At 38.4% G+C, this 14,346-nt stretch overlaps 1 protein-coding gene across 1 annotated transcript in view; it reads right to left on the bottom strand.

The window, feature by feature from the left end:
• Positions 1-14,346, bottom strand: part of galnt16 (UDP-N-acetyl-alpha-D-galactosamine:polypeptide N-acetylgalactosaminyltransferase 16) — a 160,923-nt gene that overhangs the window by 73,264 nt on the left and 73,313 nt on the right. The window contains exon 6 of the mRNA XM_034194931.1: positions 5,460-5,581. Within this exon, the coding sequence (XP_034050822.1) occupies positions 5,460-5,581 (122 nt within the window). The remainder of the gene's footprint in view (positions 1-5,459; positions 5,582-14,346) is intronic.

Consider the following 14,346-nt stretch of genomic DNA (forward strand, 5'->3'; position numbering starts at 1 on the left):
GTGGAGTATTTGAGTGTGGCGGGTGATGGCGGCAGATTTGGAGAGCAGCTGTGCTGGTTCGAGTCCAGCTTCAGGTTAATGTCAGGGGAGGAACACCCCAGCCAGCAAACAGCCTATTACTCATTAGTGAGTGAGAAAAGAGCTCCTTCCACACAGAAAATGCTGCTTTGCATCAAAATACCAAACACTCATGTCTCAGTACGTGCACGCATCCATCCTGACAGATGTTAGGGTCTCATGATATATAAATTTACATGCTGTGGACGATTCACAAAGGCAGTCTGGGACAAGGCTCACAGCCAAAATGCAATGAAGAGTCATGAAAATTCATATGAAATTAAAATTGAAATTCCACCCTGAATAAACAAGAGGTGCTGGTTTCATCCTATTCATGTTTTGTAACTGAGCTGAGAGCTGGATGTGACTGCATCGTCACGGGCACGCTTGCCTAATTAAATTAGCAGACCGTGACTGGGGGGGATCTTCCTACTGAAGCAACGGCAAATGTTGTTGACATTAACAAAACAAAACCAGTGCAGCAAAGAAGAAATATGCAAATTTGTGTCACAAAACATTTTAATATCAATTAGAAAGCACATTAGTTGTGTTTAAAAACCTGATACCGTGTTGCATGACCTGCAAAATTACCTGACACATTCACAGACTGGACGGTAAATCAACAAACAGGAGCAGTCAGTGAGTGCAATACCTGCACCTTACCCATTTGACAAAGAGCTATCCAAAATTACTTCAGTAACATCACAATATGTGCCTTGATGTGTTAGTAATTCTGTCCAAAACTGAACAATTTTATCTATGACAAACACACAACCCTTCCACCATGTTTAATCCATATTATTGATAAACTATTTGAGTTAAACAGTTATGGCTGTACGTTACACCTTCCAAGGTTATCCAATGACAAAGTTCATGTGACCAATAGACAGGTGATATCTGAGTTGATTTTAATGTTTAATATCAAACAGGTGTGTATCCTCTGCCACTTCCTTAAAATAGCCATTGTAAATAACCCCTGGATATAAGCACAGGGCCAGAATTTGAGCTTAGCCTCTGACCTTGCCTTAATTTTTCTCAAAAGCCCATTCATTTCTCCTTGGCAATGAGCTGGCTCACTTGATCCAAATCAGATCAAAAGTCAGTTATTTTGTCCGCTCACAGATGGACAGAGATAGAAGACCGAAAACAATACCCCAGTATATCCTACCATGAGCGCGTGGATTACACTCTATTCTGTTCTTCTATCTGTCCATCCATGGATGCTTCCATGGATATATATTATACATGATCATAGAAGGTGCTGGATATATGGTTTAAGTTTTGGTAACACATTACAAAAAAATTACGGCCCCTTCACACATAGTATAAATCAGGGCAAATCACGGCGGAACAGCTCGTACGAGCGAACCATGAACACATCGAGCTGATGGGCAGGCGTGAACAAACCCGCTGCAACGGTTTCTGTGCATGCGACTGTGTTGTGCACAAGCCTGCACGACACCGTCGCAGCAGGAACAAAGTGTGAGGGGTTGGTAAGGTTAGACCTTACTTGTGTGAAGTGCCTTGAGGCAACTTTGTTGTGATCTGGTACTATATAAATGAAAATATATTGAAATTGAGCAACTGGAGCATGTGTAACCACATCGCACAGCTGCTGTGAAAAAAAAAATACAAGCCACCCACGGGATTCAAACCTGCAATTTACAAAAGCTCTGATTGCCCGCAAGAAACTTTACCACTGTGCTACCATCGCTGTCCTGTAAAAAGTGCTGAAAAATGCCTGAAATCAACAACGACATAAATGTATTTTTAGAAAAAGAGAAAAAAGCGGCATGATAACTGACCAAACAACGTTTGTTATGGCGTATTTCTGCTGATACATGACTGAAAGTGGCGTATTTGTCGCACTGTTAGCTTGTCATATAGTTCTGCAGCGCGCCGCTCACAGGACACGCATGTCCTGGCAGACAGACGTGACATTCAGATCACCTGCTGCAAGTCCACATGAACTGATGGTCTGTTTTAGCTAGGACAACCTGTTAATGTGCGTGCTCTCCAGCTCATTGCAAAAGTGATATATGTTTTTATGTATTTCCACATGAGGACAGCAAGCACACACGTGCGTGTCCGTCAAAACACGGTACGTGTTCTGCAGCTGTGACGTCCAGGACCAGAGTTGTCAACAGCCGTTGCTGTTGGCAGCAAGCCACGACCCCTGTGCATTAAGCACACAGACCAAGGTGTCACTCTGTGATCAGATGAGAGGAACATCGTCTGCGTGGGGGTGCGTGAACCCCACGCATGCACGTGTTGGGGGAAACGGGAGGGAGTCCGCGAAACACACACACACATGTTGTGGGGGGAGCCGACACTCTGGAATGCCACATGTGTACTTGGCAACTCCACAGTCGTGGGGGCAGTTAGACAAATTTCACTGCCAGCTCGAAAGTGACTGTCCGCTGACTGTTTTTGTGCTAATAGCACAAATGGCCACACATTTTCGAAGTACCAAACGAGTGGTGTAAGATTGTAAGATTGTGGTATGTGTCACCTGGAATTTGGGCGACACCTGCCATGAGAGGGATCAAATGGGCTCTCAGAGGGCACACTCTGTCTTTCAGCCGATGGTGTGCACAAATAGTTGTAGCAACAGGTGTACGAGGTGTTGGAGGCAGCTCCGATTTTACACATATTGCATACAATTCCTGCTTCATGCACAATTCATGCGCAATTTGACCACATTTGTACTATGTGTGAAGGGGCCCTCAATGCAGTAACTAGCTTGAATAAACAATAAATGGTAACTGTGTTTAGCAATCATTTATTCATGGTGTACATGATTCCTAGGGTATTAATTTATAAATTATTTAATAATTTATAAGAGATACGGAACACCATTAATAAATGACCACTAAACACAGTTAATTCTTAATTAATTGTTAGTTAATGATTATTATTGCATTTACTAATGTGAGCTAAGGTCCCCTCATTGTTAAATGTTACCTCATTATTTTGTTGTTGTTGGCAAGATACCAAGTCCTATTTGTTTGGAACACTTTTTTAGAAAACAAAGTGTTACCAATGGTAATGGCCAAGATCTCAGATCAGATCTCAGTAAACGTTGAGTCCAGAGAGTAGGCTAAGGGGCTCAAATTAATCAATAACCCCAAGTTTTTATTGAATTCAATTCAATATGCTTTATTTTTCCATAAATGAAACGACATTTGAGTCCATTAAAATAACCCCATCATATCTCACAGGAGCTACTGAGCAGATTTGGAGGTTAAAATACTCAGTCTCTATTTGCTTACATTCTAATTGAAAACTGACCTTAAATGTCACTTTGAACTCTGTATCTCAATGAAACAACTCTTCGCCATGGACAGGGACCACATTTTTGACCTTAAAGTACCCAAAGGCTTTTTGACCCACTTGAACACTATGATGTAACGGTCTGTGCCTGGTTCTCTCTAACACTACCAGTGAAGAAAGTAACTTTAGTGTTCATCTGTTCAAGTGTAACACAACGCTCTCAAAGCTTTCTAAAGGAGTGATTTTATTTTGAAATTATGCATAGTTTCATGTTCGATGATGTAACATTTGACCAGTTTTAAAAATTGTTTCAAAACAGACACAGGGGTGAAAACTGGGGGTTTTGATTTGCTTCGTTGCAGTTGTGCAATTGTACTGTACATGATGGACTTCCCCTTTAAATATGAGTTGTAAAAGTTTTATTATGGTTGAGCAACAGAGAAGTCACATAAATTTTACCCTGAAAAAGGTGACATTTTCCCTCAGAGCCAAAGCCCACTGTGCTAAAAATGTTAGTGCTGCATATATTATGTACAGTTCTATGCAAATGTTTGGGCACCCCTGATAATTATCATGATTTTCCTTTATAAATCATTGGTTGTCTTTATCAGAAATTTCAGTTAAATATATCATATAGCAGACAAACACACTAATATTTGAGAAGTTTCTAGTATTTACAGAAAGTGTGCAATAATTATTTAAACAAAATTAGGCAGGTGGATACATTTTGGCACCCTTGTCATTTTATTGATTTTAATACATTTAGCACGAAATATTGGAACACAAAATTGGTTTGGTAAGCTCACTGACCCTTGACCTCCTTACACAGGTGAATCCAATCACAAGAAATGGTATTTAAGGTGGCCATTTACAGATGTATCTCCTCTTTGCATCTCTTCTAATGAGTAAACAACTCTCAAATGACCTGAAAACAAAGATTGTTCAACATCATGGTTTAGGGGAAGAATACAAAAAGCTATCTGAGACTTCAGCTGTCAGTTTCCACTGTGAAGAACATAGTGAGGAAATGGAAGACCACAGGCACAGTACTAGTTAAGGCCCAAAGTGGCAGGCCAAGAAAAATATCAGATAAGCTGAAGCAAAGGATGGTGAGAACAGTCATAGTCAACCCACAGACCTGCTCCAAAGACCTGCAACATGATCTTACTGCAGACAGTGTCTCTGTGCATCATTCAACTATACAGCGCACTTTGTACAAGGAGATGTTGTATGATGTTGTAATGCAGAGGAAGCCTTTTCAGCGTGCACGCCACAAACAGAGTCACTTGAGGTATGGTAAAGCACATTTGGACGATCCAGCTTCATTTTGGAATAAGGGGAGGTATGCATGGCTGAAAAAGAACACATCATTCCAAGAGAAACACTTGCTACCTACAATAAAATTTGGAGGTGGTTCCATCATGCTGTGGGGCTGTGTGGCCAGTGTAGGTACTGGGAATCTTATTAAAGTTGAGGGTCACATGGATTCCAGTCAATATCAGCAGATTATTGAGTACAATGTTGAAGTGACAAAGCTGAAGTTGCGCCGGGGCTGGATCTTTCAACAAGACAATGACCCTAAACACTGCTCAAAATCTACTAAGGCATTCATGCAGAGGAACAAGTACAACATTCTGGAATGGCCATCTCAGTCCCCAGACCTCAATATTATTGAAAATCTGTGGTGTGATTTTAAGTGGGCTGTCCATGCTCGGAAACCAACAAACCTGAGATGTTTTGTAAAGAAGAATGGTCCAAAATACCTTCATCCAGAATCCAGACTCTCACTGGAAGCTATAGGAAGCGTTTAGAGGCTGTTATTTCTGCAAAAGGAGGATCTACTAAATATTGATGTATTTTTCTGTTGGGGTGTCCAAATTTATGCACCTGCCTAATTTTGTTTAAAGAATTATTGCACACTTTCTGTAAATCCTATAAACTTCATTTCACTTCTCAAATATCACTGTGTTTGTCTGCTATATGATATATTTTACTGAAATTGCTGATCCAAACAACCAATGATTTATAAAGGAAACTCATGGAAATCATCAGGGGTGCCCAAACGTTTACAGACCATAATTGTCCAGCTGCACAGTGTGAATGATGGAAGAGCAGCCTGCGGTTTTTACCTCCTTGACTCGCTGAATCATCGGCTGCAGCCAATCAGTGTTGACCTCACAGTGACTGTCCAAGAAGGTCAAGATGGAGGCCGAGGCTGTGCTGGCTCCCCGTACCCGTGAGCGGATCAGACCTGAGGCAAGCACAAGTAAGACATGAGGCTTCTCTCTGATCACCAGATACTTCCAGGCTGATGCATGCAGAGACATATGTAAGCTTTTTAGAAGGGGATTTAGGACTAACTATGAACTTTAATAAAACAGGGGCAGGGCCAGCTCTCACCAGGGGGAAAATTGCCTTTATAGGACACGATTACATCTGCATTGTAAGTTGAAACAAACAACAACAACAAAATGTACAGCATCTTTAACCAAAGTTTCTGATTTGAGTGCAAGATTCTTTTTTCTTTCTTTTTATTGGTCAAAATATATAAATATTTTGACGAATATAAAAACCAGACCAAATATAAAAACCACACATAGTATAGACCACAGTTGTGATCGATGTGGCAATCTCAGCTGACAGCAACATCAGAAAACAGCAACAAGAAAATCAAGAAGTACCAGCAACTGAAGGAAGAGCTGGAGCAGATGTGGAAGGTAAAGTTGAATTAGGAGCACTAGGAGCTGTAACCCCAAACTGGAAGAATGGACAGCATATTCCAGGCACATCAGGCTAGCCTTGGTTCGGGTGTTTATGAAATAATATTTTTGGGACTGCGCTGTGGTTCTCCTAACAATTTACTTTAGTGTCTCATGATATATAAATTTACATTATGTGCATGATTCACAGTCATTTTAAAAAATTCATCCACCATACAGTTGTCACAGAGGAGGAAACTATTAATAAAGACCAAAACAGTTTTGTGTACCACCAGGAAAGCATGTTTATTTTTCCTTTAAAATTGGACATTTGAAAATGAGCTTCTATGTGCTGTCAGCCAGTCAATCAACTACACTTCCGGGTTTCACACACACACACACACACACACACACACACACACACACACACACACACACACACACACACACACACACACACACACACACACACACACACACACACACCACTCCCACCCTCCCCATGGGGTGAGAGGGATATACTGTATATATATATATATATATATATATATATATATAGAGAGAGAGAGAGAGAGAGAGAGAGAGAGAGAGAGAGAGAGAGAGAGAGATAATAGATAGATAGATAGATAGATAGATAGATAGATAGATAGATAGATAGATAGATAGATAGATAGATAGATAGATAGATAGATAGATAGATAGATAGATAGATAGAGAAAATAGGGATAAACAGAGATAGATTGAGATAGAGATATAAACATAGATAGATATTAATATATAGATAGAGATATAGAGATAGACAGAGATAGATAGAGCCAGAGATAAATAGAGGTAGATAGAGACAGATAAAGATAGCTATAGGGATAGATAGAGATAGAGATAATAGAGATAGAGAGATAGAGGCAGAGACAGATAGAGATAGAACTAGAGATAAACAGAGAAAGAGATAAATTGGGTTTTGACAGAGATAAATAGAGATAAACAGAGATAGATTGTGATAGAGATATAGAGATGATAGAGATAGATATAGAGATAGACAGATATCGATATAGAGATAGAGATAGAGAGATAGAGATACATAGCTATATAGAGATAGATAGACATATAGAGATAGAGATAGATAGAGATAGGTAGAGATAGATGGAGATATAGAGATAGCTAGAGATAGAAATAAATAGAGACAGAGATAAATAGAGATAGAGATAAACAGAGATAGACTGAGATAGATACAGAGATAGAGGGATATAGAGAGAGAAAGCTATATAGAGATAGATAGAGATATAGAGATAGACAGAGATAGGGAGAGATAGATAGAGATATAAAGACAGAGATAGATAGAGATAAACAGAGATAGATTGAGATAGAGATAGAGAGATAGAGATAGATAGCTATATAGAGACAGATAGACATATAGAGATAAATAGAGATAGATTGAGATAGATACAGAGATAGAGGGAGATAGCTATATAGAGATAGATAGAGATATAGAGACAAATAGAGATATATAGAGGTAGGGAGAGATAAATAGTGACAGGTAGAGATAGATAGAGATATAAAGACAGAGATAGATAGATAGAGATAGAGATAATAGAGATAGAGAGATAGAGGCAGAGACAGATAGAGATAGAAATAGAGATAAATAGAGAAAGAGATAAATTGGGATGGGTTGTGACAGAGATAAATAGAGATAAAGAGATAGATAGAGATAGATAGACAGAGAAAAATAGATAGAGATAAACAGGGATAGATTGAGATAGAGATAGAGAGATAGATATCGATATAGAGATAGATAGAGATAAATAGAGATAGAGAGATAGGTAGCAATATAGAGATAGATAGAGATATAAAGATAGAGACAGAGATACAGATAGACAGAGATAGAGATAGAGATAGATTGAGATAGAGAGATAGATATTAATATAGAGATAGCAAGAGATAGAGATAGATAGAGAGAGATAAACAGAGATAGATTGAGACAGAGATATAGAGATAGAGATGCATAGAACTAGAGATAAGTAGAGATAGAGATAAGCAAAGATAAATAGATAGAGATAATCAGAAATAGATAGAGATAGATAGAGATAGATAGAGATAAACAGAGGTAGAGCTATAGAGATAAGTCGAGATGGGGATCAAAGGAGATATAGAGATAGAGATAGATAGAGATATAGAGATGGAGATGGATAGAGATAGATAGAGATAGATAAAGAGATAGAGATCGATAGAGATAGAGATATAGAAATGGTTAGAGATTGAAATAGATAGAGATAAATAGAGATAGAGATGAACAGAGATAGATTGAGATAGAGATAAATAGAGATAGAGATGAACAGAGATAGATTGAGACAGAGACAGATAGAGATGTAAAGATAGATAGAGATAGAGATATAGAGATAGATTGAGATAAAGAGATAAATATTGATACAGAGATAGATAGAGATAGAGGTGAACAGAGATAGAATGAGATATAGATATAGAGATAGATTGAGATAGATAGAGAAAAATAAATAGAGATATATCGAGAGAGATATAGAGATAGATATAGACAGATATTGATGTAGAGATAGATAGAGATAGACAGAGATAAAGATAAACAGAGATAGATTGAGACAGAGATATAGAGATAGACAGAGATAGAGATAGATAGACAGATAAAGAAAAGAGAGATAAATAGAGATAGATCGAGATAGAGATATAGACATAGATAGATGTTAATATATAGATAGCGATAGAGATAAATAGAGATATAGAGATAGATAGATAAATAGAGGTAGATAGAGATAGACAGAGAGAGACAAGCAGAGATAAATAGCAATACATAGAGATAGATAGAGATAAATAGAGACAGAGATATAGAGATAAGCAGAGACAGGGATAAATTGAGATAGACTGAGATAGAGATAAATGGAGATATAGAGATAGACAGAGATAGAGATATAGAGATAGATAGAGATCAACAGAGACAGAGATCAATAGAGATAGATAGAGATATAGAGACGGCTGGCAAAATAGAGATCAACAGAGATATAGAGATAGATAGAGAGGCAAAGATAGATTGAGATAGAGATAAATAGAGATAGAGTGAGATAGAGATAATTAGAGATATAGAGATAGATAGAGGTAGAGACAAATACAGACAGAGGTAGAGACAGATAGAGATAGAGATAAATAGAGATAGAGATGAATAGAAATAGACTGAGATACATGTAAATAGAGATAGGCAAAAGCGATAGATAGAGATAGATATATAGAGATAAATAGCGGTAGATATATAGAGATAGAGATATAGAGATAGAGATAGATAGAGATATAGATAGCAATAGAGATGGCTAGAGATAGAGATATGTAGAGATATAGAGATAGATAGATATAGATATAGAGATGGATAGAAATAGAGATGGATAGAGATACAGATAGATAGATTGAGATACAGATAGATAGAGATGTAAAGATAGATAGATAGATAGATAGATAGATAGATAGATAGATAGATAGATAGATAGATAGATAGATAGATAGATAGATAGATAGATAGATAGATAGATAGATATGTGCATACACTCAAAGTGATATGTTACATTTGGCCAATTCAGAATTGTTACAATCTTAAGTAATTATTTTTGCAGTGTTGCAAATAGTGTTTTAAAAAAATATCCATCACATTACCTGACTCTGATTTTTGAGACTGGGAGTAAGTAAGTGGTAGAACAGTATTTTGCTCAGGGACTCTATACACAGGTCTTGAGCCAACATCCTTTTAGTTTATGGATATAGTATAGTATATTTTACTTTGTTTGACACACTGCAGTTGTACTTTGTTAAAATAATTTTATTGTTTATGATTTTATTTGGATGCTGGGACAGGCTCCTCCTCTAAATATAGTTCAAGTGATGGAGCAGATTACTGTCCTCATGCAAAACATCCTTGCGTTGCTACTGGACCCCACCAAATAAAAATCTGAGATGATCAACAGAATCTTAAAAGTACAATATCAATGAGAATTTATTTTTCTTCTTAGTCTACAAATACTTTAATTTTTCATGAATTTATTGCTTTGATTACATTGAACACATCACTTTGCAATGATGTTTCACAAACTATCAGTTGATGGCAGAGCAGGTAGCTCAGTGACATAGAAGCTGAGCTACCAATATATAGATCTGGTTCTGATTTCCAATCACACTTCCTGTGTTCTTGGACAAGACAATTCATCTGGATAAGCACTATCACCACTGGGCCTCGGCCAATATAAGACTTAATTTTTCTTTACTTCTTGACATTGAGTGTTGAAAAAGTTGGTAAAACCTAACATATATTTGCTTTTTGTCAAAACTAACACCCTTTAGTTCAGTAAACTCAGCACTGTGCAACTCGTTGATTTAACTTGTCTTCTAACCTCCAACATTACACTGTAACATGCTATACTTTAAAGCACTCAGTGTGATCGACTGCAAGTCTATTGAGGAATTTACACATAAATCAAATCTCCTTTTGTATGATTCTAATTGCAAAATTTTTCATTGCGGAATCAACAGAAATGGTGGTTGTTTGATGATGAGCGTCTGATATATTAGGTGGGTGAAAATGATGATGCCATCAAACTCTACTTTAACCCCATTATTTATCTGGAGCCACATAAATACCAAACAACAAAATCAACCCAAAAATGCAGGGGTATTTTGACACTTTTCATTTTCTGAACACTTTGAAGATCTCACCTCATTAAATGCTTTTTACAGGGACGAATTATCTCTGTATGTGACGTGAGCAGAGCTTCTACAGAACACACAGAAATTCAAAAAGAGACTAGATAATTGAATTAGTCTGACGCAGACACAGTCACATTTCGCTTTTGAAAACCCTCTGAATTGCTTGTTTATATATATATATATATATATATATATATATATATATATATATATATATATATATATATATACACTCAACAAAAATATAAATGCAACACTTTTGGTTTTGCTCCCATTTTGTATAAGATGAACTCAAAGATCTAAAACTTTTTCCACATACACAATATCACCATTTCCCTCAAATATTGTTCACAAACCAGTCTAAATCTGTGATAGTGAGCACTTCTCCTTTGCTGAGATAATCCATCCCACCTCACAGGTGTGCCTTAGACTGTCCACAATAAAAGGCCACTCTGAAAGGTGCAGTTTTATCACACAGCACAATGCCACAGATGTCGCAAGATTTGAGGGAGCGTGCAATTGGCATGCTGACAGCAGGAATGTCAACCAGAGCTGTTGCTCGTGTATTGAATGTTCATTTCTCTACCATAAGCTGTCTCCAAAGGCGTTTCAGAGAATCTGGCAGTACATCCAACCAGCCTCACAACCGCAGACCACGTGTAACCACACCAGCCCAGGACCTCCACATCCAGCATGTTCACCTCCAAGATCGTCTGAGACCAGCCACTCGGACAGCTGCTGAAACAATCGGTTTGCATAACCAAAGAATTTCTGCACAAACTGTCAGAAACCGTCTCAGGGAAGCTCATCTGCATGCTCGTCGTCCTCATCGGGGTCTCGACCTGACTCCAGTTCGTCGTCATAACTGACTTGAGTGGGCAAATGCTCACATTCGCTGGCGTTTGACACGTTGGAGAGGTGTTCTCTTCACGGATGAATCCCGGTTCACACTGTTCAGGGCAGATGGCAGACAGCGTGTGTGGCGTCGTGTGGGTGAGCGGTTTTCTGATGTCAATGTTGTGGATCGAGCGGCCCATGGTGGCGGTGGGGTTATGGTATGGGCAGGTGTCTGTTATGGACGAAGAACACAAGTGCATTTTATTGATGGCATTTTGAATGCACAGAGATACCGTGACGAGATCCTGAGGCCCATTGTTGTGCCATACATCCAAGAACATCACCTCATGTTGCAGCAGGATAATGCACGGCCCCATGTTGCAAGGATCTGTACACAATTCTTGGAAGCTGAAAATGTCCCAGTTCTTGCATGGCCGGCATACTCACCGGACATGTCACCCATTGAGCATGTTTGGGATGCTCTGGACCGGCGTATACGACAGCGTGTACCAGGTCCTGCCAATATCCAGTAACTTCGCACAGCCATTGAAGAGGAGTGGACCAACATTCCACAGGCAACAATTGACAACCTGATCAACTCTATGCGAAGGAGATGTGTTGCACTGCATGAGGCAAATGGTGGTCACACCAGATACTGACTGGTATCCCCCCCCAATAAAACAAAACTGGACCTTTCAGAGTGGCCTTTTATTGTGGACAGTCTAAGGCACACCTGTGCACTAATCATGGTGTCTAATCAGCATCTTGATATGGCACACCTGTGAGGTTGGATGGATTATCTCAGCAAAGGAGAAGTGCTCACTATCACAGATTTAGACTGGTTTGTGAACAATATTTGAGGGAAATGGTGATATTGTGTATGTGGAAAAAGTTTTAGATCTTTGAGTTCATCTCATACAAAATGGGAGCAAAACCAAAAGTGTTGCGTTTATATTTTTGTTGAGTATATATATATATAATGTATTGAATGAGGAGTGACACACCGGGGGGAAGTGTCAGGCCTGTGATGTGCCCCTCTGTGTTGTGTTGGACAGGAATTGTTTTTTGAGTGTCACAAATACTTTGTGTTGCAACTTATTTTAACATCTGATTGTTTTGTAAATAGTTTAGCATTAGCATTTCCTGCACTATATGTTTCTGAAACTTACAATTTATATTTACATTCTAAATGTTACTGTGATATCTGAGTGTTTTGTAAAGAATTGTACAAAAAACGCCTGAAGCATTTCCTGCATTTATGTAAATAGTTGTAATAGTTTTTTTCCTACATTTGTACATATGTTTTTGAAATTTACAATTTATATTTACATTTGAAGTTATGAAAATGGTTGTTAAACAAGTTTGTGGTTTTCACAGTAACAAAACTAACTTTTTTTCTACTTGGATTTTATGTTTTCGTGTGATTTTCGGTTCACTGTGCTAATACAGCAGGTCAGAATGAATGAGAAACTTTGAAGTCACATAGGTGATGTTGTGCTGAAATAAATGAGACCAAAAAAGGCCAGGTAAACACTTTTAAAGGTAAATTAGAAAGGTAAAACCAAAAATAGTCAAAAACAGCGAATTATACCCTGGACTCCAGAGGGTTAATGTAACACATCTAAATCTTCATTTTAACAGCCAGGTTTTTACACAAGACTGAGGATGGATAAAATGTAATTTTCAATATCTGTGTTTTTGTTTAAATCATTCATTCATCCATTTTCTAAGGGGATGGATCCTATCCCAGCAGTCATAGGGCATGAGGCAGGGTACACCCTGGACAGGACGCCAGTCTATCACAGGGCCTCATAGACAAACACACTTGCACGCACACCTGCTGTCAACTTAAAGTTTTCAGTCCACCTAACCTGCATGTTTTTGGATGTGGGAGGAAGCTGGATGGAGGCACATGAGAACACAGTGCAACTTCACTCTGTTGCTTCACCTGTTACAGCTTCGTGGCAGGGATTTTAAAAACAAAAACAAACAGATGAAATCTAGGCTCGAGTCTCCTCTGTGCCTTTGGGCAAACTGTAGCTGAAATTTCATGTGTTCTTTTTAATTGAGTCTTTCTTTGTGCCAGGTGAAACATGGTATCTCCTCTGCCTTCTCCAGAAACTGGGAATCAACACTGAGGCACTGGATTATGCGCAGTTTTGCAATTATGCCTCCCAAGAAGTCGCAGGGACAGTTACTGTGGGCTAAATCTGAGACATATGTGTAGGATGCTCCCGAGTTGGTCCCCTGATGGACTTTTCATTTGTTCACCTCAGGGTCACACTAAGAACATTATATATACCAAAGCATTGCAGTGATCTGACATGCTATCACCTTTTTATCATCATTCACTTGAGTCTCATGAATGTCACAAATTGCTCTCTGAAAATTAATGATGACAACATACAGACAATGCAATCCAACTTACTACAACTTCATTAAAGTGACATCAGATATCTTGCTAAAATTCTTCTCTATTACCCATGTGAACGGGTAACTCAGCTAGTGTCTCTACAAGTTCACACATTCATTGCAAACAGATACACTTCTAAAGGCCAAATCCATGAAGTCATAGAAAACCTACGTCTTGATCCAGGACAGTCACAACCACAGACCCTCCAATTCTGTCACGGTTCACGTTTCTGGAGTCTGGATACTGCTCTTGGTTTTCTGTGATACTTGTTTATATTATTCTTACTGGATTCCTGATGTTCTCTTGGAGATTTTTCCTCTGTGATTTATTATTCTTGTGTTCTTTATGAATCCTCCT

The sequence above is a fragment of the Thalassophryne amazonica genome, chromosome 19 (genome assembly GCF_902500255.1).
Source record: "Thalassophryne amazonica chromosome 19, fThaAma1.1, whole genome shotgun sequence".
Lineage (NCBI taxonomy): Eukaryota > Metazoa > Chordata > Actinopteri > Batrachoidiformes > Batrachoididae > Thalassophryne > Thalassophryne amazonica.